Raw genomic sequence first — 21,393 nt, 5'->3', positions numbered from 1 at the left:
TCTAGTTATTTGAACTTGTTACACCTTATCTGAACTTATCTAAAGTAATTTGAAATTATTAAACCTCTTTTATAAGCCCTTCATACCTTATTTTTGTTAGACCCGAACTTATTAGACCTAAATTAAACTTATCTAGACTAATTTTTTCTTGTAAAAACTGAAAACACGTTGAGCATGACATATCTAAATTCATCTACTTCTATATGACAAGTTTTATTATTTGACTTGTCCACCATCATCCCATATTCCCATTTAACAAATAGCGTAGGCGGACCAATATAGGTTGGTCCAGTAAATTTAAGCTCCCCATAATGCATGTGAGGAGTTTAGTCCAAAATGATGGATGATGTATTATATATAAACTGTAAGGTTATTCTAAGGATTTATTGTTTGGAGCCAAAAAGAATTTTGTCTGTAGTCATGTTTGAGGATACAGTAATCTATAACTCTGAAAAAAGGGTGGGTTATGCTATATGCAGCCCTTAGGGTTGCATATAAGACATAAATACACTACTTAAAATGGAAATAAGTTGTAAAGTTATGAAAAAATTTTGCATCAACCAATGTAATACATGATCAATTAATGCAACTTATTTTCATTTTTAGCTTCTTATATACAGCCCTTATAACTACATATAACTTTTCCAAAAAGGATTGCTAGTCACGTACTGATGTAATTGAAAAGTAGTAGTTCAGAAAGTAAATCTTTCGACTATCTATTTAGGGACCCAAAAGAGAGAATCTAATGAACAAGGAAATAAAACAGGAAGGATTTTATTGTATAGATCATATCAAATGGACATCTTATTGATCATCTCTGTCATAAACAAGCTAATAGCCTACTGCTAAACATGAAAGATCAAAACTCGGATAAAGAAAAACATATTAGTGCTTCAGAAGTTTTGTACATTCAAGCCAATAAACATCTATTTATTAGTTTCTAAAATCAAAATAAAATCAGGAAAACATAACAGCCTACAACCTAATTCCTTGGCCCTATTGTGTGTGCCTCTATAGATAAACTTCTCTACATTATCGTATGCATACAATTAAGCGTCATACTGCCCACGACCAGCCACCAAGATTGTGTATTTTTGTGCATTGTGTATTGTTGCAGTTTTTGGGCATTGTTTAAATTGAGGAGGGTAAGCATTAAGGGAGCCATGGAGATAAATTGAAATGAACAAAGGTGATAATTGAAGAGATGACATGGGAGAGTTGGAAAGTGAAACTATTATCCTCATTCTGAGTGTAACACATTACCCGAGGGGGTGGCGGGTAACTATTATTTCCAAAATGAGGCTAATATTTTCCTCCCTTTTTACGCGATCAATTCATATTTCCATCTACTATCACCTCATCCACCTTCATTCTCTTTATATTTTTCTTTCGCTACTCCCTTAATACATTAATCTCAATCCAAGCATGTCCCAAGGGTTAGACATTGTTACACTGATAATCTACATATATCTTGCAGAGCGGCATGAGACCCTGTCGAGATAGTCAACAGACTGTATTGAGCAACAAAGGAGAATTATCATATCCACCTCTCACTCAAAAGCCGCATAGCAGCTCCCTGCGAAAATTTCCTTGCAAATAGAAAACATGGAACAGCAGTGGAATTAGTTCGGCACCACTCTGTTCTGTACTCTGATGCGTAATATACATGGCTGATATCCTGTTACGAAAAAAAATGGCACAAGCTTACACAACGAGCTTAATAAAGGGATGCAATTTAAATAATAGTGACGTCCAATCCTGGTAGCATTTTCTTGAAACTCTCCGCTTCAAAAAAACTACTCAATGTAAACACAGTTTTATACAAGAGGAGAGAGAACGGAGTTGGCTCCACATGCTTTCTTGAGCATATTTTGAGGGGAGAGAGGATGGTTTTACTAGTATACTTTGAGGAAGAGGAATAGTATTGGAGAGAGTTTGGGCAGAGAATGATGACTTATATCCTTTGCCAACATAGGAATAAAGTAAAGTGAGTAGTTCTTTGTGAAATGGATGGATGGTGGCCATTCTTTGTGCAACAAACGGACTATTTTGATAATATCAACTGGTGTATTAGGGTTTTCCTAACTAAATAGGATTGTCTTAACTAAAATAATAAGACACTAAAACCCGACTTTAGATTAAATGATCAATCCCAGGGAGTGGCCAAGAGTTCCTTGTGCAAGGGAATAACAAATTAACAATACTCTATAGACATTGAGGCCTACACATGAATGTGGACAATAATAATATTAAATTACTATAACACCTTTAATTCTTGAATGCGTTGGGGAGTTGCAGCTGAATAACTGAAGGTAACAGGATGCCAGCCTGTCCCTTCCATTCTAGATGCAGATTCATTCCATAACGTATAGGTCAATGTCCGACGTTCGAGTTCATTCTCAAGCCCCATCATCTGTTTAGAACAACCAGCTTTAGATTGACTGCATTTTGTCAATTACAAACAAAGCAGCAGGGCAGACAAAAAGAGCATTAAGGATGGTAAAATACTGTCACCAATCTTAAGATAGGAGATGCTACTTACAGTAAGTAATGTCTGCAGATAATGCTCATCAGGAATGCAATTGTGCTGTTTCTGAAGTTTCTGCAATTTATACAATAGTAGAATGTATATTAGATTTACTGACAGCAGCTTTACAAATCAAACATTTCATAGTTGTTCAATGGCAAAAAGAAAAGCAATATGCATACTGGAAATATACAGCAGTATCAGTGCTCAACTGACAGCTAGCCCTCAGGAGTTTATACAACTTTTCTACACACTGATTGAATTCTATTAAAACATCTAGTAACTACTACCAAATGACAAGAAAGAAACCATCTAAGTTAAGGCGGCACCTTGCAATATTTGCCAAACAAACCAAGGTAAGACTTGAAAAAGAAAGCTTGAGCGTTTAAAAAGATTCAAGGGGAACCATCTCTCAACAATCACAAGGGTAAGATTGCCATATTCATAAGAAGCATTGGAAACTGTTAAGGGTAAGGGAGTAATTGATTTCAAAAAAATTCACCAATAATACACCAGAAGGGGAGCACCTCGAAAAATAAAATAAATATATAGAAAAAGAAAGAACCCGGAAGGGATAATATACAGAAAAGACTGCCACACTCCAAATAGCTTTTAAAAAGTTGATATTTTGAAAGTGTACATTGAGGCGAATCTAAAAAGACGTCACTTATGTTTTTCTTAGTATAATAGCGAGAAAATAGACTCAAAATTAGTTGATAAATAGTGTCAATTTACTCAATGTAACACTTCTTTAGGAACACAGGAAGTATAAAGCTAAGTACCATAGGCTTCCATGGCTTTTGCAGCTTATTCAAAATTTCCAACGTCATATTATAGAATGGGTGAATGACCCCACCTAGCTGTTCCGAGATGCAAACCATCGAAAATGGACTCTCTACACGCGGAATCGCGGATATAATTGAAGCCTGTGACCTGTGTATATTACAACTTTAGGGTCTTTGCATTGATAACCTACCTTCACTACTCAACAAACTAGTTATGGCTGGAGCACCATGCATTGGCCTTTTTTCTGTTACCTTTTACACATCATCCGATCTCAATCACTCAACAAAAACTACACATTCCCAGTAAATATTTACCAAAATAGCACCACACATAAGACTTAACCTGATAGTTTTTAAACATCATTCCATCTCAATTACTCAACAAAAGCTACATGCCCAGTACCAAAAGAGTGAATCTTCCACTATCTATGCTCATATGCAAATGGCATTCTCAACTCTCATGCCCATCCCCGTTCCAGATATATCTGATTGTATGCATATCAAGTCCCAAAACCCTTTGGTGAAAATGACGTAATTTCTCGGCAAAAAAACAAAAAGGCCCTAAATATTAATAACCAGTGCATGGTATTCTAAAATTTCATCCAAAAAAGTTATCAAATGGGAAACATCATTAAAGCAACTCACCAGATTCAGCTTTCCCTTTGCATCATCAACAGGTGGACGTCGCTGCAAATCATAAATTTACAAAACAATAAAGCAGATCTTAGACAACAGATTGATTTGCTAGGTGAAAAACAAATCAGCAACAATCTTAAGTGCATTAGAAAGAGAAATCAAAACGTCGCAGAGCAATATAGAGAGAAAAGGGGATGGACAGTACGGGAAAAGAATCAAAGAAAATTATCCACCCCACAAAAGCAATAAAGTCATCTACAATCAGCAAAACTTTATACCTTGCAATACTTTCTGAAGACAGAAAAAACAAGCTCATCATCAACCACCACTTCAGCATGTTTCCTGATCAGAGTGAACCACTGAAATTTCAAGTGATATGAGTGAGTATGACAAATTTTCAAGTAAAATGGTCATCAGGATCATCGCAACAACAATTGTGCAGAGAAATCCCATTCTCAGGTCTTTTAGAGAAGCCCAGATGTGTGAGCAGTAGCCCTTACACATGATATGATAACACAGTCCAAATATAATAAAGCTAGAAAAAGAAACACACAAAATATGACATAGAGCACACAACCTGAGTTTAACATTATTACATCAAGTTTTCCAATTCAAGTAATGATCTAGAATCCTGAGTCATATTTGACAAACCTTATCTAACAGAATAAAATCAAATCCAAACAAGAATTGCCTTTTAACCCAAATTGCCAGATCAGTATCTAGACATAACCCAATCCAGATGCCAGACTTTCAGACACACTTTGGCCACTATAATCTTGTCAGTAGAAGTTGTAGATCACTCATTGTACAGCAATATCCTCAGATGATGTCTTTATGCAAAATTAAAGAGATATCCAATAAGATGTGGCTGGAGATATAGATGATGGTGCACCCAATATCTCCCCATTAAAGGCCATTCTGGGACCTATATGGCTATATCTCACTCATTCAAAGGCTCGACATAATGGAATTTAAGCTTCCGAAGTAACTCAAGGTATCCAATGATTAACATGAACCATTGGACGACAAAGAACACAAAATTGTTGAAGAAAACTGGAAACCCATCAACCATTTTTAAGAAAGTCAAAACAATCTCCAATAAGAATTCCTTTAGTCGTTTACTTATATTATTATGTGACTAAACTAATAATCTAACCTTTTGAACTTTTTCTTAATTGCTTTCAAGTAATTGTTATATCAAATACCTTTCAGATAAGAGTCTGACTCCTACTCTACCAAGGTGTGTGTGCCTTGTTAGCGACTTTTTAGATAAATGTGATTACTAACCATCTTGATAAAGAATGGAAAAAATCTCCAAGGAGGTCTGCCGTGACATAGGACCACATATTTCCCTCTGAAAACCAATACTAAGGGTGCAATTCATGCCCTTGATACCATTTGAGTTCTAAAGGCTGCTTGCACTCCATCGAACTTCTCAAATAATTTTGAAGGAAGGCTGCTTAAACTACCATGAAACTTCTCAGTAAATTTGAGGAAAGGCTGACATACATCCTTGACAAAAGACCAGAGAAGACACATGCCATCTGGAGACTAATACTCATACTCATTACACTGTGGTGAAGCATACAAGTGGGACCTAAAATTTCCCAACTTCACCTTCTGAAACCTCTATAATTTTGGGTCACAATTCTGCATATGCAAGCATGAACGTCGAAGAGCTGCAACTAATATGGAATGGAGGGAGTATAGCCAACATCGCTGAGACACAATTAATTGACACTACAATGTCAGATAAAAATAGGAGAGATTAGGGGAATGGATCTATAATCTTTTGAGGACCCAATAATCACCCAGACCATTACACCTGACTTAAAACACCCTACGACAAGCGAATTAGTAAGTCCCTGTTTGCCATCTCAGGCCCGTAATACATTCTAGAAATTGCTATATGACTTCTATAGATATTAAACAGGAGATGCTGCATTCAAACATTTCCCAACACACAAAGTATAAATGACACTGGAACAAAAAAGAGTACCTAATGCAGCCCACTCCAGAAACTATTAATCATACCACAAGATCTTCTTCAGACACTTGAGGACGTTGAGGTATTCTGAGAGCCAAATGGAGGGAACTCTTCCTGATCCCCCTGTATGCAAGTCAAACAATAACCACCAAGAGTATGGGCTCAAATACTCCCCAACTAGCCGATTTTAAATGCAAGATCCTTTTCAATGGCCAAATAATGTCAAGAGAACTGAACTCTGGAAAAGAAGATTTCTATGTTGTTGTAGGAGACCAAACCTACATTTTCCTCTACAAAGATCAATTTGAAAGTAATAAGCCTTAACATACCCATGTTGGATATTGAGTGAAGATGGGATTCATGAAGATGTGAAGATTGCAAAGAAATTCAGAAAACTAATGAGATGCACCAACTCCATATAGAAAGAAGTGCCCGCTCCGAGCAAGGTGAATTTCAGCAGAAGTGGCAGATAGTATTTGAGCAACCACTCAAGATTAGACGGAGCTTTCGCTCCGAGGTTAGGAGTGCTCTCGAGTTCCACAAAGTCCACAAGGACTATGGATGGTCCCAGAATACAAACCCAAAATTAAATAGATACCACTTCAAAATTTATACGTTCCAGAATATGATATTTAATCGAGGCAATAGAACTGAATGTCCAAACACTCCTAGGGACACCCAAACTCGCCTAATGTTCAAACCATTGACAATGAACGCAAAACACTCTGGAGTCTGGTGAAGCCAACTCAAAAGATAATATTGCATGTAAGAACCTTGTAAGTATCACTTTAAAATATCATTCAATATTGAAGGAGGCTATCTGGTCACTGAGGTCCTTAGATGATCTCTAATCATAAAATCATGAAATTGATGTCATGAAATCCTTTCAGACGTCAAGCACTATCCCACACAAAAATAAAGGACATTCACATGTTTGCTTACGTCACTCAACGGCTATTTGATACTAGACCCAAGTCAAGCAGATAAACCATCAAGGAAACCAATAGAATTTCCCTGCAGCAATCATATGGTAGGCTCTTGTGTGGCTGGTCACCTAAGATATACCATAACTAGATGAAAATGATGATGCCACAATCAAATTAGCTCATTCCCAATGAACGCTTATTCCGGCCGATAGAATTTCTTGACACAACTTTGAGCAGAGCTGCTCCTGGACCCACTTAACAACCAACGAGATCAAACATAGAACCTAAAACTGAAGAAATTCAAACTTGAATTATTAGCTATGCTATATTTAGTATTAACTAATATAACGTGAATGGATGTTATTGTAAAGAAAAATTTGCACCTACGAAAACTTAGCTTTGTACGTAAGGTCATAATCAATTTTGTAAACTATAAATAAGTTGTAATATCATTTACTTAAAATTCGAGAGAAACATATAATATAATTCCAAGGCATACTTTTCCTCTCATATTGTTATTATTTTAGAATTAGAATTAGCAAATTCTTGTTCTAACATTTGGTATTAGAACCATAATATTTATTCGAGAAATTATGTCAACCTCTACCGTTGCGAACAACACAATGCAGGTGCAACTCTCGAAATTGAATGGAAAAAATTATGATAATTGGTCCATCCAATTAAAAGTATTTTTTCGCTCACAAGATGTGTGGGAGAATGTGGAAAAAGGATTCATAGATTTTACGGATGCAACTGCATTTCAAGCATTGTCTGAAGATGCAAAAAATACATTATTAGAGACACGAAGAAAAGACCAAAAGGCATTATACACTATTTTTCAAGCAGTAGAGGAGCCTGTATTTTTGAAAATATCTATGGCAGAGACATCTAATGAAGCCTGGAAGATTCTGCAGAAATCTTACAAAGGCGATGATCGTGTCAAGCGGATACGTTTACAAACATTGCGAGGGGAATTCAAGTCACTAAGCATGGATGACCCGGAATCAATCTCGACATATTTTGATTGTGGGCAATCAAATATTAATCAAATGAAGATTAATGGAGAGAACATTACCGACGAGAGAGTAGTGCAAAAGATTATACGATCATTAAATAGCAATTTCGATAATGTTGCTTCCGCAATTGAAGAGGCGCATGATTTGTCAACCTTGTCCATTGAAAGGTTGTTCGGTTCGTTGTTGTCACATGAGCAAAGAATGAGGCAATGAGGTAAAAACTCCAATTCTAAACAAGCTTTGCAAAGTAGAGCAAATGTGACTAACCGTGGTGGTTGTCATGGTAGTCGTGGACGAGGTTGTGGTAGAGGAAGAGGTGGTAATTTCTCTTCATATAACAGAGATAAAAATGTGGAAAGCGGATCCACCGGAGACCAGAAAAAGACACCTGGGATAAATCAAAGATTTAGTGTCACAGGTGTGAACACTTCGGACATTATGCATCTGAGTGTCGAACAAAATTAAAAGGAAACCAAAGTGAACGAGCTAATGTCGCTGAAGCGGAGGAGAATTTGGTTCTTGCTTGTAAAGAAGGACCAATCAACAAAATAAGCAATACTTGGTATCTTGACACAGGGTGTAGCAATCACATGACAGGAAAGAAGGAATTCTTAAACATGAAGAAATTGAGGTTGAGTTTTGTAACTCTACGGAACAAGTTACAATCAATAAGATGTGTTATGAAAACTAGAACTCACGCCATTAAGAACTTTTTATAAATTTCTAGAAAGAGAACGCGAAGGCTCCAAAGCTCACCTGTTGGACACTTTTAGAAGCCGGTGAATTTCACAGCATAAAGTGAAGGAGAATACATAATCCAGAAGGCCGTCAAAATAAACCACATAAAATATGTCTGAGGTTGCCCAAAGTTCCTAATGACCTTAGAGTAATAATAACGACCTCAGAGAAAACCTATATTGGAGCTGGTGGAATTTCACAATGTAAATTTGGATAGAATGTTTCCAAGGTTGCCCAAAGTTCCTAAGCCCTAACAGACACTAGGAGAATAAAAGGCACTAAAAATAACCCACAACAAAAATAATAATTCTAAGCTTCGAAGGCCAGAACATGCTAGATGTTTTAACACAATAAGACCTATATGTGGGTAGAACGAACGTCGCTTTATTATTCAACTGCTAATTCTATTCAAAATACTTCTCCAAATAACAATGAATGATATTTTCGGTGCAGTTTTGACAAAACCCAAACAAAACCAGAATATACAGTTTACCATTTGTCAAACAACAAAACAACAATATAAACCAAAACTCACTCTATAATACGGTTAAGAGCAATGAGGTTTGTGGTTTAACAACATTTTATTCTTGTCAAGTCACTGACACAATACATAAATCACAAACACAAATCTGTCTGCTAGTGTCGACATTGTTCCAACACAATTTTACCTCAAGCTAACAATATTTAACAACCATCCAAAAAAATAAAGCAAGATATAAATTGAGAAACCTAGAATAAGGACTACCACTTTATTATAACAAGGTCAAGATATACTAGAAATATGTCAAACACAACCTTAAGGAGCCATTTCGTTCCAGATATGGAATATAAAGGGAACAAACTCAAATAAAAGAAGGGGAGAGGTAACAAACATGGTAGCCTTTTATGAATGTTTGGTTCAAGCCAAGAAATAAAAATGAATGGTAACCATTACCACCAAACAGGCTTGTTCAATGGGCGGGCCCGGTCGGGTCAGGTAATGTTGTATGCGGGTCGAGTTGGGTCAGGTCTGAATTCATTACCGGCGGGTCGGGTCGAGGCAAGGGCTAGACTGACCCGACCGTGACCCTATTTAAAAAAAATCAAAAAACTCCTCATACTTATCGCACTTTGTCAAAATGCATGATGGAGTTCGCGACGTTGCATTATGGATAGCCAAACAGAAATATGGCGCCTTTATCGTAGTAAACTCCTTTAAAGGGTTGAAGAAGAGAGGAGAGAGAAGAGAGGAGGAAGAGAATCGTGAAAGCTAAAGCGTGATCCTTTTTTGACAAAATGAGTATGATAGGTTAGACTCGCATAAAACCCAAGTGATCCTTTTTTGACCCGACCCGCTAATGTCTTATTAGGGTCAGACCCTATAAGCTCCGATCCTATTTTAATTGGGTCGGGTCATGACCCTATAATATAGGGTCGCATCACGGGCCTTTTTTAGGGACCCGACCCATTGAACGGGTCTACCACTAAGTAATAAATTTGTTACTTGAAAGGAAAGGGAAGGTAACAAATTCAGGGAATCTATTACCATCAAGTAATGGTAATGGATTCATCAAGGGTTAGAATCAAATAAGAAGAACGGGAACCGGTACTAGATTCCGCTTCTTGGAGCCCAAAAACAATGAACCAAACTGGCTTTAAACCTATTGCTTTATATCTTAGTCGTACCCCAGTCCAACAATCATGTGGGGGTTGAGATCTTCTAAAATAATAGCATAATGAACTTAAATGCATAATAGTCATCTCTAAATTAAACAGCAAGAACACGTCCAATGAAGAAATGTTCATTTCTCATTAAAAAAAAAAAACCGATGGTATATAGTTTAAGAATCAAATATTATCAAGAATATTGTGTAATGAAGTTCACCTTGCAAATTTATTTGGTTTGCAGTATTCCTTTCAGAACATAACCATGTTAATATTGTGATCTGGTTTGGTCTTTAACTTCAGAGAAACCAGACGAAAACACACACTGCAATTAGTCAGAAGTGCAAACCAAATCACATTTTTTAAACCGCAAAAATTATGTTTTGGAGTAGATTAATTTGCAGTTCCTCAGAGTGTGAATCCTTCAACATCATCACGAAATGCACTACCATCACCACAATCCATTTCTTCAGGCAAAACACATGTATCTACAACTCAAAAACTCCAAATAGAAGATTCAACAAATCTACAACTTGGACTTTGGTTCCACAGCTCTATTAGAAAACACATACATAGATAAATCACCTAAGAGATCACTTTTGGGTGAACGATCTGCCAACCCAACAAGCAGACTTGATGTCTTCTACTTGACCAAATAATCAACGTTTGAAGCTTTTCAACTTACTCAGGGACCACAAGATGAAGAGAAAAAAATAGCGTGGGTGGCATGGGAGAAGATGTTTTTGCCGAAGAAGGAGGGAGGTTTGGGCATTAGGAACTTTGAGATTTTTAATAAAGCATTATTAGCCAAACAGGCATGGAGAATATTAACAATGCCAAACTCTCTCATGGCTCGGGTTCTTAAAGGGAAGTATTTCCCGAATGGTAATTTTCTGGAGGCCAGGGCTCATTCGAATGCAAGCTACTCGTGGAAATCCATCCTCTCTTCTGTGGAGACGTTGATGAAAGGGGTATGTAAAGTTATTGGGAATGGCCGAAATACTCAAATTTGGCGTGACCCCTGGGTTCCGAGGTGTGCTAACTATAGAGTGGAGAATAGAGAAGATGAGGGAGGTGAGAATACCCCGCACTATGTGAGTGAGTTAATTGAGGATGGACAGTGGAAAAATGAGATGTTGGAGAGATATTTTCATCCCTGGGAAGTGACAGCAATTAAAAATGTTCCCCTCCCAATGCATGACTCGATGGATTCTTGGATGTGGCGTCTCTCCAAAAATGGTCAATATACTGTTAGAAGCGCTTACTTCTCAACTCTCCAGGACGAACGTCGGCAGCTCCCATCTACGTCTGCTGGGGCCAAGCCTTCTGTATGGAAAACGTTGTGGAGGCTGAACATTCAACCAAAAATTAGGATGTATGGGTGGAAGGCTCTTAATAATGGGTTAGCGGTTCGGGCTAATCTTGCAAGGCGGGGGGTGGAAACTGAAAGAGCTTGCCCCCGATGTGGGGAGGCGGACGAATCTTTGGAACACATGATGATCTTATGCGCGGAAAGCCGGAAAGTATGGTATTATTCGCCTCTTCGGATAGATGTTGCAAAAGTGGATCCTGGACGGTTTCGAGATTGGGTGGGAAGGCTAGCTGAGGAAAACCATGAAGATGCATGGTGGGCGGTGTTCTGGTCATTATGTTGGAACATCTGGTTGGGACGCAATGGATGGATTTTTGAAAAGAAAAGGAGAGAAGTTGTGGAAGTGATTAATCGTGCAGTGCGAAGGGTCAATGAATTTGACAAAGTTGGGATGGTGAGTGGTAAAGTGTCGCCTATGGAGGATGGTCCTGTGACTTGGAAGGCGCCACCAGTAGGTGTATATAAACTGAACTCTGATGCAGCCATTTTTGACAGAAATCAGGTGGGCATGGGAGGTGTGGTTCGTGATTCTGCAGGAGATGTCGTGATGGCGATGTGCTGTAAGAAGGAAGCGGGAGATGATGTTGCCATAGCGGAAGCTCTTAGCGCTAGAATGGGAATACAAATTGCAATGGAAGCTGGTTTTGGGAACTTAATTTTGGAGGTGGACAATATGCAGCTCTACTCCTATCTCAAAGGACAAAAATGTGAATCTTCTCACTTTGGAGTAATTGTGCAAGATATCCTGTGTTTTGCTTCGAAATGCAGGAGTATTTCTTTTAGTCACACTAAGAGGAAAGGGAATGAAGTAGCTCATAGACTAGCAAAATTCAGTAAAAATGTAGATGGTTTGAGAGTATGGATGGAGGATGTTCCTACTGAAATAGCTAGTTATGTAATTGCAGACAAGGTTGATTAATAATATTCTCTTCCTCTTTCTGTCAAAAAAAAAAACTTACTCAGGGACCACATAATGAACATGGGAGCATGTATTTCACTGTCGTCTATTTTGCAGTCTGATGTCCTTGTCCACGTCTTTATTTTTGGCCAAAGACTTTCATGTACATATTGTGTCTAACTGATCAAGAAAGCAAGGATTGACAAGAGGCTTAGAAAGGCCAGAGAACCTTAGTTATTTGCAAAACCTGAGACCTGATTTCAAGGAACCAAACTAATGTATACCAAAAGGTACTTGAAGTCCACTACTTTCTACGGGGTGAGGCAATATATTATCCTTAAAAGCTACTTGAAGTCCAAATTACACGACTAATAGTCCTATAAGCCAGTCACTACAGTTCAATGCTGAACTAAAGATCAAACTAGAAAACACATAATGACAATCAATCAATTTAAAATGCAAGGACTAAAATTACCTGTGATCCTTTTCGCCATTTGTCCTCCTTTATAGCAGGTGACATCTTCGGGTTATAGCGTTCGTCCTTTTTATCAAGAAAGCTAGCACAAAAGCAAATCATATCCATAGTCAGCCCAACAGGTCATAACGATCTTTTTGACAGCAAATATCTTAAGAAAGCAAGCAATAAATCACTAACAAAAAATTATACAAACAGACACGTGATTAATTAGGATTAACCGGTCATCAACATGAACAGATTCTATATTTACCTGTCCACAAAACTTCTAGGAGATTCCATAACATAGTGGTATATGTAGCTAAAATTATACAGAGGAACGCAGCTGCAATAAGACAAATGAGCATATAAGAAAACCAATGAAGTACAAGGCATGAACTCGAGCTTTAAATTCAAGATAAATATTACTACTCACTCTGTTCAAAATACTGTATCCATTTCATTTTTCAAAGTCAAATATCACCAAATACTGAATCAAGGTATTTTCACTAATATATAAGAAGGTTTTTTTTATTATCATGTGGTATATCTTTGAAATAACTGGAAACTGATAAAGTAACAATATGCATGATCCTATGTTCCATAAGCTATTTCTTTGTAAGAGGCATAATACACATAGTAAAATTATCACCTATCTGAAAGAAGAACAAATCTCTGATTGGCAGGGTCATCGAGTGCTGCATCAAGCAATAACCTCTCTGCTTCAATCATACTCGATTGGCCCCATGCTACCTACCACACCACAGATTCATTAAACTGAAACACAGAATCCTACCAAAGAAACAACAAAATCCACCAACATAACAATGTAGGATCATCACTATACCACAAACCTCAATACTATTGCTCAACTGCCGACCAAAAAATATAGGTGAACGCGTAGTTGATTCATCAAACACAAAACCCGGCTCGGAGTGAATGTAAATTGAGTAACTCGATGCATCAGCTCCCTGGCAGTATCCCATTCACCAACACATCAGAAAACCTCACTCCCAAAACTTTCCAATGCATAAAGTTATCCCAAATCAATGTTCCTCATTTTATTTGATCACACATTCCAGTTCATGTGAATGCATAGTAACTATCTACTTCATAGTCATATCAATTCATTCCAGTTCATCTCGATGTGAAAAGACTATACAACAAAGTATACTTGCATGCACTTCAATTAGAAAAAAAAAAGTGTAGGATTTCATTCAGACACAAAGCAGTTGATCGAAAAACCTAAAACAAGCTAATACAAAGAATCACACATATTCGTCTAGAGGAAAACCTCGAACATTCATTCGACTCGTTTCGACAAATCATACAGCATTATATCCTTTCCTATTCAACTTGCATTATTAAAAAAACCTTCAATGTCTGGAGCAATTTTATTCACAAACTCAAAATTCAAAAAAAAAAAAAAAAAAAAAAAAATGGAAGCAATTGAAAGCAAAATTCATCAAATATTATTCGACAAATCATACAGCACTATATCATTTCCTAATTCAACTTGCAATAGTAAGAAAAACTTCAATGCTCAGATCAATTTTATTCATTAGTAGAAAATTCAAGAAAAAAAAAAACTTAAGTAACGAAATCAAAAAAATCTGACAAATTATACAGCACAATATATCCTTCATATGCAACTAATTAGGATAAAATAAACAAATAAAAAAATATGAACAAAATTATACTACATTATTTTCAGCAATTTCATCCACAAAATAAAATTACATTATTTTCAGCAATTATATCCACAACATCAAAATTCAACTAAAACAATTACTTAAAAAAGGAAAAAGGACATCTAAACTTAAGTAAAAAAAAAAAAAAAAAAAAAAACTCCAATTTAAAGCAAATTAATTCATAAACACCGAAAAGAAAAAAGGAAAAAAAAACCTCGAAGAAGCTACCCCAGAGAAAGTCCAGAGGGAGATGACGGCGCGTGAGATACAAAAACGCGATTTTCGGGGGATCGACAAAGGAGGTAGGACTCACGCGCCGAGAAAAGCGCGTAGTTTTCGAGGAATTCATCGTAGTAGTAGAATTACTAGAAGAAGAAGAAAGTAGTAGTAATTGCGATTGGAATATCCAGAATCCGAGGAAGCAGAGTAAAATCGTGAGTGAAATTGAAAGCTTCAAATGTTGTTTGAAGAAACAACAATGTCGGTGTAACTTTTGTCGTTGTTTCGTCATCAATGACGTCGTCATCATCATCTTCCTTGGTAGCAACAGATTTTCTCCTCTTCCTGCCATTATTTTTGTTTATTTTTCTCAACAAAATTAGTCAAACTAATTGGAAAAATGCAAGGTGTATGTATGATTATGGAGATGGAGGAGAGAGAAAGTAATACTAGTATATTACATTTGAAGTGAAGGTTCGTCAATGGAGGAATAAAGAAGTGCATGTGAGTCATTGTCTCTTTATCATCCTTCCACAACGCAGCACGTAAGTAAGATTCAAGAGAAAGCAGAGAATTTTTGGAGGTTTTTTTGGGGAAAGTGATAATTTGGAAGGTGTCGTCTCGTTTATTAATTGAAGAAAATGAGAAAAGAGTTAACAACGATATTACAATTAATTAAACTCAATATCTAGGATGCTTTCTTTTAAGTTTTAAGTTTTAAGTTTTAAGTTTTAAGTTTGAGAGAGGGATGATACACATACATCGGGTATATGTCGGCCACACATAAACCGGATATATCATATATGTGTTACTACTAAATTGTATACCTTTTGTATGTGTTATTACTAAAATGTATACTGTTACTAAAAAAAAAATTACAAATTTACAATCGTTTGAACCAGTTTTGTTATTCAACAATATTTGAATTTACATGATATATAGAGGATTGAAATTTCAAATTGAATTTTATTACATGGTAGGGATGAAAATATAACATTATTTTTCTACAAATGAATTAAATAATTGAAAATAATAAGAAAATTTAGTAGAAATCAATAGTAGAAAAATGGTGAAGATGAATAAGATGAAACTAATATATGAATAATTTAAAGAAAAAATTACAATTATTTTATTAGTCTCAAATAAAGGATTCATACAAATCTAAACAATGAAAATTTCATAAAACATATTTTTTAAACAAAGATAAAGAACAAATCATTAAAAACAAAATTATATGTCGAAATATTGTAAGTTTGTAATATTTTTAGTAACAATATACATTTTAGTAGTAACACATACACCCAGTGTATGTGTTTTCTTTGCGAGTTTGAGATTCAATTAGCTCAGCTTTAATAAAGTGTAGATAATTAAATATAAGGTATAGTTAGGACTCGTCAGTCTAATTAGTTTGATTGAGTGACCTTAAGTGTTGCCAACCCTCTTATTACTAAATTTTCATTGGTTAGGAATACATTAAAACATTATTTTTATATCACTTCTCCCTTCATTTATTACATATATATCAATATTATATTCTAATGTGTCTAATAGGATTGGTAAACCCTAAGGGTTACTCAAATATTTTCCAATAAGTTTACTTCAGAGAACTTTAGTAGAAGAGAACACATCCCTATATTGACCCATTAGGTTTCCTTTAATTGTCGTGACTAACTAGAAGTACCTTAATCATTTTATTTTTAATAGTTATCTTCTAATTTTTTTAAAAAAATCAAATTCTGTTCTAAATTTTAGAATGGATTGGAGAATGGAGAGAGTTAATCATATTACAGTATGGCAAGTTCTTGTTTTAAGGTGGTGTTTCAAGAAGTGAAGTGACTAGTTCATTATATTAGGGCCTGTTTGATTCACTGAACTGGAATGGAATGATATGGATGTCCATATCAGGGTGGTATGGATCCAGAACCCCATACCAGTTTCAAACTGTTTGGTTCAATTCTGTAATGGATTCAATGTCCATTTCTCCTGTTTGGTTCACTTTTAGAATGGATTTTGCATTCAATTTTTATATTAATATAATTGTACCAGCTATATATATAGTTATGGCTACTGGTGCGGGCTGGGCGGGCCGGACCATGGGCCGTAGTGGGTTGGGCTGAGATTTCACGGCCCAGGACCAGCCCGTGAAATTCATGGGTTGGGCGGGCTGGTCCACGGGCTGAAAAATCTCGGCCCACATTGGTCTGTTATCGATTTTCATAGTTCGAAAAGCGGTTCGTGGGTCTAGTGGGCTGGACCGGGCTGGCGGGTCGACATGAGAATTTTTTTTCAAAATTATTTAATCATTGAAATTATTCATTATTGTTACATAAAATCTTTAAAATGAATTAAAATATATGCAATTATTAATATTAATGAATAATTTCATTATTTTAAAATTTCATTGAATTATAATATATGCAATTTGATTAAAATATATACGATTAGATTAAAATACATACAATTTGGTTCAATATTTACTTGGACTGGGCTGGTCCGGTTCATGGGTCGGGTTGGACCGGTTTCGTGGTTTGGGCTGGGCGGTTTTAGTAGTGGGCTGGGCTCAAAAAATCTGACCCATGACCCACCCACCAATTTCACAGTTCGAGCTGGGCTAGACCGGGCTTTTAGCGGGCTCGGCCCACACGGCCCACGAGGTGGATTGGGCTGGATGGGCTGGATGGGCTGGATTGGCTCGCACTATTGGCCATCTCTCTCTCTCTCTCTCTCTCTCTCTCTCTCTCTCTCTCTCTCTCTCTCTCTCTCTCTCTCTCTCTCTATATATATATATATATATATATATATATATATATATATATATATATATATATATATATATATATATATAGTACGGTCACTGTAATTGAGATGGAGCCATTTCTGTAGACAATGACATATAATTTATATTAATACAACTATACTTGAACTCAAACTAGTTATTATAGAAATATATAAAAATATAACAATTCACATGAAATTGCTATATAAAAGTAAAAATAAACAATTTATGAGTTTTATATATACATATACTATACTCCATTCACTAGTTAGTATTAGAAAATTACATTTAAACAAGCCCTTAGTTAACCACTTAACTAGTATATGAATTCACCATAGAAAATTAATGGGCGCAGTAATAATGAAAAATGAGGGTAGATTTTGTGGCACACAACGATGAACTATTACTACCGACCAAATCCTTTAAATAGGCCAAACTCAAGCAATTTTTTTTATTTAATTTTGCCCACCTTTATTCAATTTTTAAATGTAAGATGGGAATACACAGTATAGTGTACACATTACTAGCATGTTCAGAGATTCAGAAAAAGCATAAACGACCAACACAGTAGTGATTCAGAGCAAATTATAGTCTTCTTTTACGTTGGCTACCATAATATTGTTTTATTGTGGAAGCATGTATAGAATAGTGGAAGCAGTGGTGCAAATGCAGGTATAATGAATATGGAGAGTAAAAATGGAGCAGGAGGTAAGAGTGGAAGCGGTGATGCCAGTGGAAATGGAAGTGGTCGTGGAAGTGGGAATGTACAGAATAGTGGAAGCGAAAAGAGGACATACCTTCTGGAAATAAGGTGGTCGTCAGTCGGTGGTGGTCGGAAAAGGGTGGTCGGCGACGGTGGTGGTCGGAAATGGATGGTTGACGACGGTGGTGGTCGGAAATGGGTGGTTGGCAATGACTGGCTTCGCTTGTCTAGGGTTTAACCTCTCTCTCCCTTCTACACAAATTAGGGTTTGAAACTTGAGGGGAATGGAGTTAGAAACTTAGGGGGGAAGGGGAGATTGGGATTCTAGGGGGATGGGGTGGAGATAGATACCCTTGGATATGAGACTCTACCCTAAATACGTCCAACCAAACAATAGAATGGATGTCATTCCATTCTATTCCATTAAAAACACCCCAACCAAACACCCCCTTAGTTTGTCTGTGTCCAAATATTTGTTAAAACTTAATTAATAGATAACGTTTGTTAATTGCTTGAAGAGTAGTACCAAAATAAGAGACTAGCAAAGAGTTTCATGTTTGTTTCTTGTATTAAGGTAAGTAGGGAAGAGGTAAAATTAGCACATAACCTTGCTGTCAATGCAAGGAAAAGCTAATCTCGTTTCTCTCTTTTGTTTTACCCTTTGTCATATTTAACATTGAATCTCATTTTAAATTAATATTGACTTGCACATAAAAAAAACATTCTTTTTTAAGTATTTGAGAACTTCCTAAAGAGGGGATTATACCATTACTCGCAAGTCATAGGCTCTGTTTTGGTTAAAAAAAACTCGTATAAACTCGGTGCACACTAATTAGTGTGCACCCGATTGATGTTGTGTAGGTTGCAATGATTACAACTTTTACTATTTTGTCTTTCTCTCTCCTTAGATATCCTTACCTTTTCAGTTTCTCTCCTATACTACTTCATTTTCTATTTCTTCAAGTTCTGACTCAGTTTTTCAGTTTTTATGATATAGTTGATTGTACAATTGAACCTGTTATAAAAGATTGAGATTAGATTGTCAGCTTCTGTATAGTGTGTTTGTGTGTGACATAGTGTGTTTCGCTGTGCTATAGTATGTTTATTTGTGATGGTGTTTTTTTTTTTGAAATTAACATTAATTCATTGATTTAAAGTCATACGACGACATTTACAATAGAAGTTAAAACTAAAAAATACATATCAAATGAAATAAATACAATTCTAATATAACAAAACCACGATCGTTGAGTAGATCTAACACTTCTGAAAACCCTCGTCTTTCACATCACTGTCTGATACAACCTTCTGCAAGGGGGGGTCTGTCGATCTTTTGTAGTTTTGAAAAAGAACTGGATTCAATTCAAGTGATTGTAAACGAAGTCTTGACATCTGTTGCAACTCCGCACAAATTTCAATCAACAAATCAACATCTTGAATTACACAAAACCCAAAAACAAATTCTCTAAACTCTCACATGGAGAGAGATAAAACCAATACATGGGTAGATATAACCCACTATATGGGTAGATATAACCCACTATATGGGTAGAAATACTCTCCATTAGAGAGAGACTGAAGTTTATTAGAAACATAAACATTAAAAACACTAGTAACAAAAGGAGAAAATGGGCTTACCACAGCCCAAAGGGGTGGTAGTAGCCCCCTAGGTTGAAAATTAGGGTTTTGTGGAAGATGAGAGAGAAGAGAGAACAAAAAAGGAGAGAGGAGCGTGTTAGTCTTTGATTATTTGTGATAGTGTTTCATTGTGCTATTGTTTCTTTGAGCTATTGTGTGTTTTTTTTATGTGATATTGATATAGTGTATCTGTTTGTGATATAGTGTGTTTATGTGTATTATAGTTGATTGTACAATTGAATGTTATAGAAGATTAGGATGATATTGTCAGTTTCGATATAGTGTGCTTGTATGTGGTATAGTGTGTGTCTTTATGCTATAGTGTTTTTTTTTTTTTTTTGCAAGAGTTAGTATTTATTTGTGATAGTATTTCTTTGTGTTATAGTGTATTTGTTTGTGATATAGTGTATTTCTCTCTTATATAGTGTATTTGTTTGTGATATAGTGGGTTTATGTGTATTATATTAGTGCATGTCTCGATTCACTACGTGAGCCTGGTGCATACTAATTTTACAGTGAACCGGGTCAACACAAGTCGAATTGCTGATTGGGAAGTATTGTAGTTATCTTAAATGATTAGGTGCTAAAATGGTCAGTATTGTTTGGAGAGTACCTAAAATAAAATTTCAGGTGGTTAAAATCATTTAAATGATAACTAAGTAAAAATCTTTACCTTTGCAAAATCAAGTGACTGAATTTTTTTGGAAAATCTTTACAAAATTTTGATATCAAATAATTTATCTACTTAAACAACTAATTTTGCCAAACAGTTAAGCTAATCAACTACTTTATTAATTCCAACACCTTATCAGTTTCAGCCTTATCTTATTAGTTTTAAATAACTTATCAATTTCAGTTTATTTCAGCTAGTATTGCCAAACAGAGTCATAATCTTAACAAATTAAGTTCAAAAAGTTCTTAGAGCTACACACACCTACCTAACTCTTATAGTTGAATATGAACCAACTAGTTAACGACTTTATTATTTTCCTTCAGATAAGAACAAAAATTCTATGGTTGTCGTGATAAAAATGAACTAAGGGGTGTTAGTATGTCTAGTTTTTTCTTTAACAGCATGTTCAATCTCCGAATAATAGGAGTGTTGTTTTTCTCAAGTTTCTAAAGATGTTGTATGTGGTTGGTTGTGACCATCGACAAGTATTTGTCAGTTGGATAAGGATTGGTGGTTCAAGGTTGTAAAAGTAGAATATGTCAGTTTTTTGAAATACATGCTGAGGGACAAGATGGCACAAGAAGTTTGTAAGCACAGATGAGGCAATGATAGTTTTTCATGGTCCGGAGGATTGTTTTCTGATTTCGCAAATCGGAGGTGTGTTCCAGAGCTTAACTTGTTCGACTCTCTTTTTAGTTTGGCATTGATCT

General features: G+C 35.9%; 1 protein-coding gene across 3 annotated transcripts; it reads right to left on the bottom strand.

Annotated features, from left to right (window-relative positions):
* Positions 1-758: 758 nt before the first annotated feature.
* LOC104900953 (hypothetical protein) lies at positions 759-15,590 on the bottom strand. Of its 3 annotated transcripts, XM_048634475.2 has the most exons (12): positions 15,355-15,590; positions 14,889-15,238; positions 13,838-13,954; positions 13,636-13,736; positions 13,258-13,329; positions 13,005-13,086; positions 4,227-4,307; positions 3,958-3,999; positions 3,310-3,453; positions 2,543-2,602; positions 2,267-2,413; positions 759-1,678 (listed from the first exon to the last, which is right to left on the bottom strand). In XM_048634475.2, exons 2-12 carry the CDS (start codon positions 15,204-15,206, stop codon positions 1,538-1,540), a joined length of 1,305 nt encoding a protein of 434 aa, XP_048490432.1. In that variant the 5' UTR covers positions 15,207-15,238; positions 15,355-15,590; the 3' UTR covers positions 759-1,537. The 3 variants fall into 3 exon arrangements, with proteins under 3 accessions (XP_048490432.1, XP_048490431.1, XP_048490433.1); XM_048634474.1 differs by lacking the exon at positions 15,355-15,590 and having other exon boundaries at positions 14,889-15,348; XM_048634476.1 differs by lacking the exons at positions 3,310-3,453; positions 15,355-15,590 and having other exon boundaries at positions 14,889-15,348.
* Positions 15,591-21,393: the final 5,803 nt, after the last annotated feature.

This window comes from Beta vulgaris, chromosome 8 (genome assembly GCF_026745355.1).
Source record: "Beta vulgaris subsp. vulgaris cultivar EL10 chromosome 8, EL10.2, whole genome shotgun sequence".
In the NCBI taxonomy this organism is placed as follows: domain Eukaryota; kingdom Viridiplantae; phylum Streptophyta; class Magnoliopsida; order Caryophyllales; family Amaranthaceae; genus Beta; species Beta vulgaris.
Note: the sequence above shows the minus strand (reverse complement) of the source record. Positions and strands in the feature narration are given on the sequence as shown.

Excerpts from the sequence above, each read along its gene's own strand:
- LOC104900953 (XM_048634474.1), bottom strand. The coding sequence starts at position 15,245 with ATGGCAGGAAGAGGAGAAAATCTGTTGCTACCAAGGAAGATGATGATG. Across the intron at positions 2,603-3,309 it reads AAAAGCCATGGAAGCCTATG|AAACTTCAGAAACAGCACAA; the intron begins GTACTTAGCTTT and ends TATAAATTGCAG. Across the intron at positions 1,679-2,266 it reads AACGCATTCAAGAATTAAAG|GATATCAGCCATGTATATTA; the intron begins GTGTTATAGTAA and ends TTTTCGTAACAG.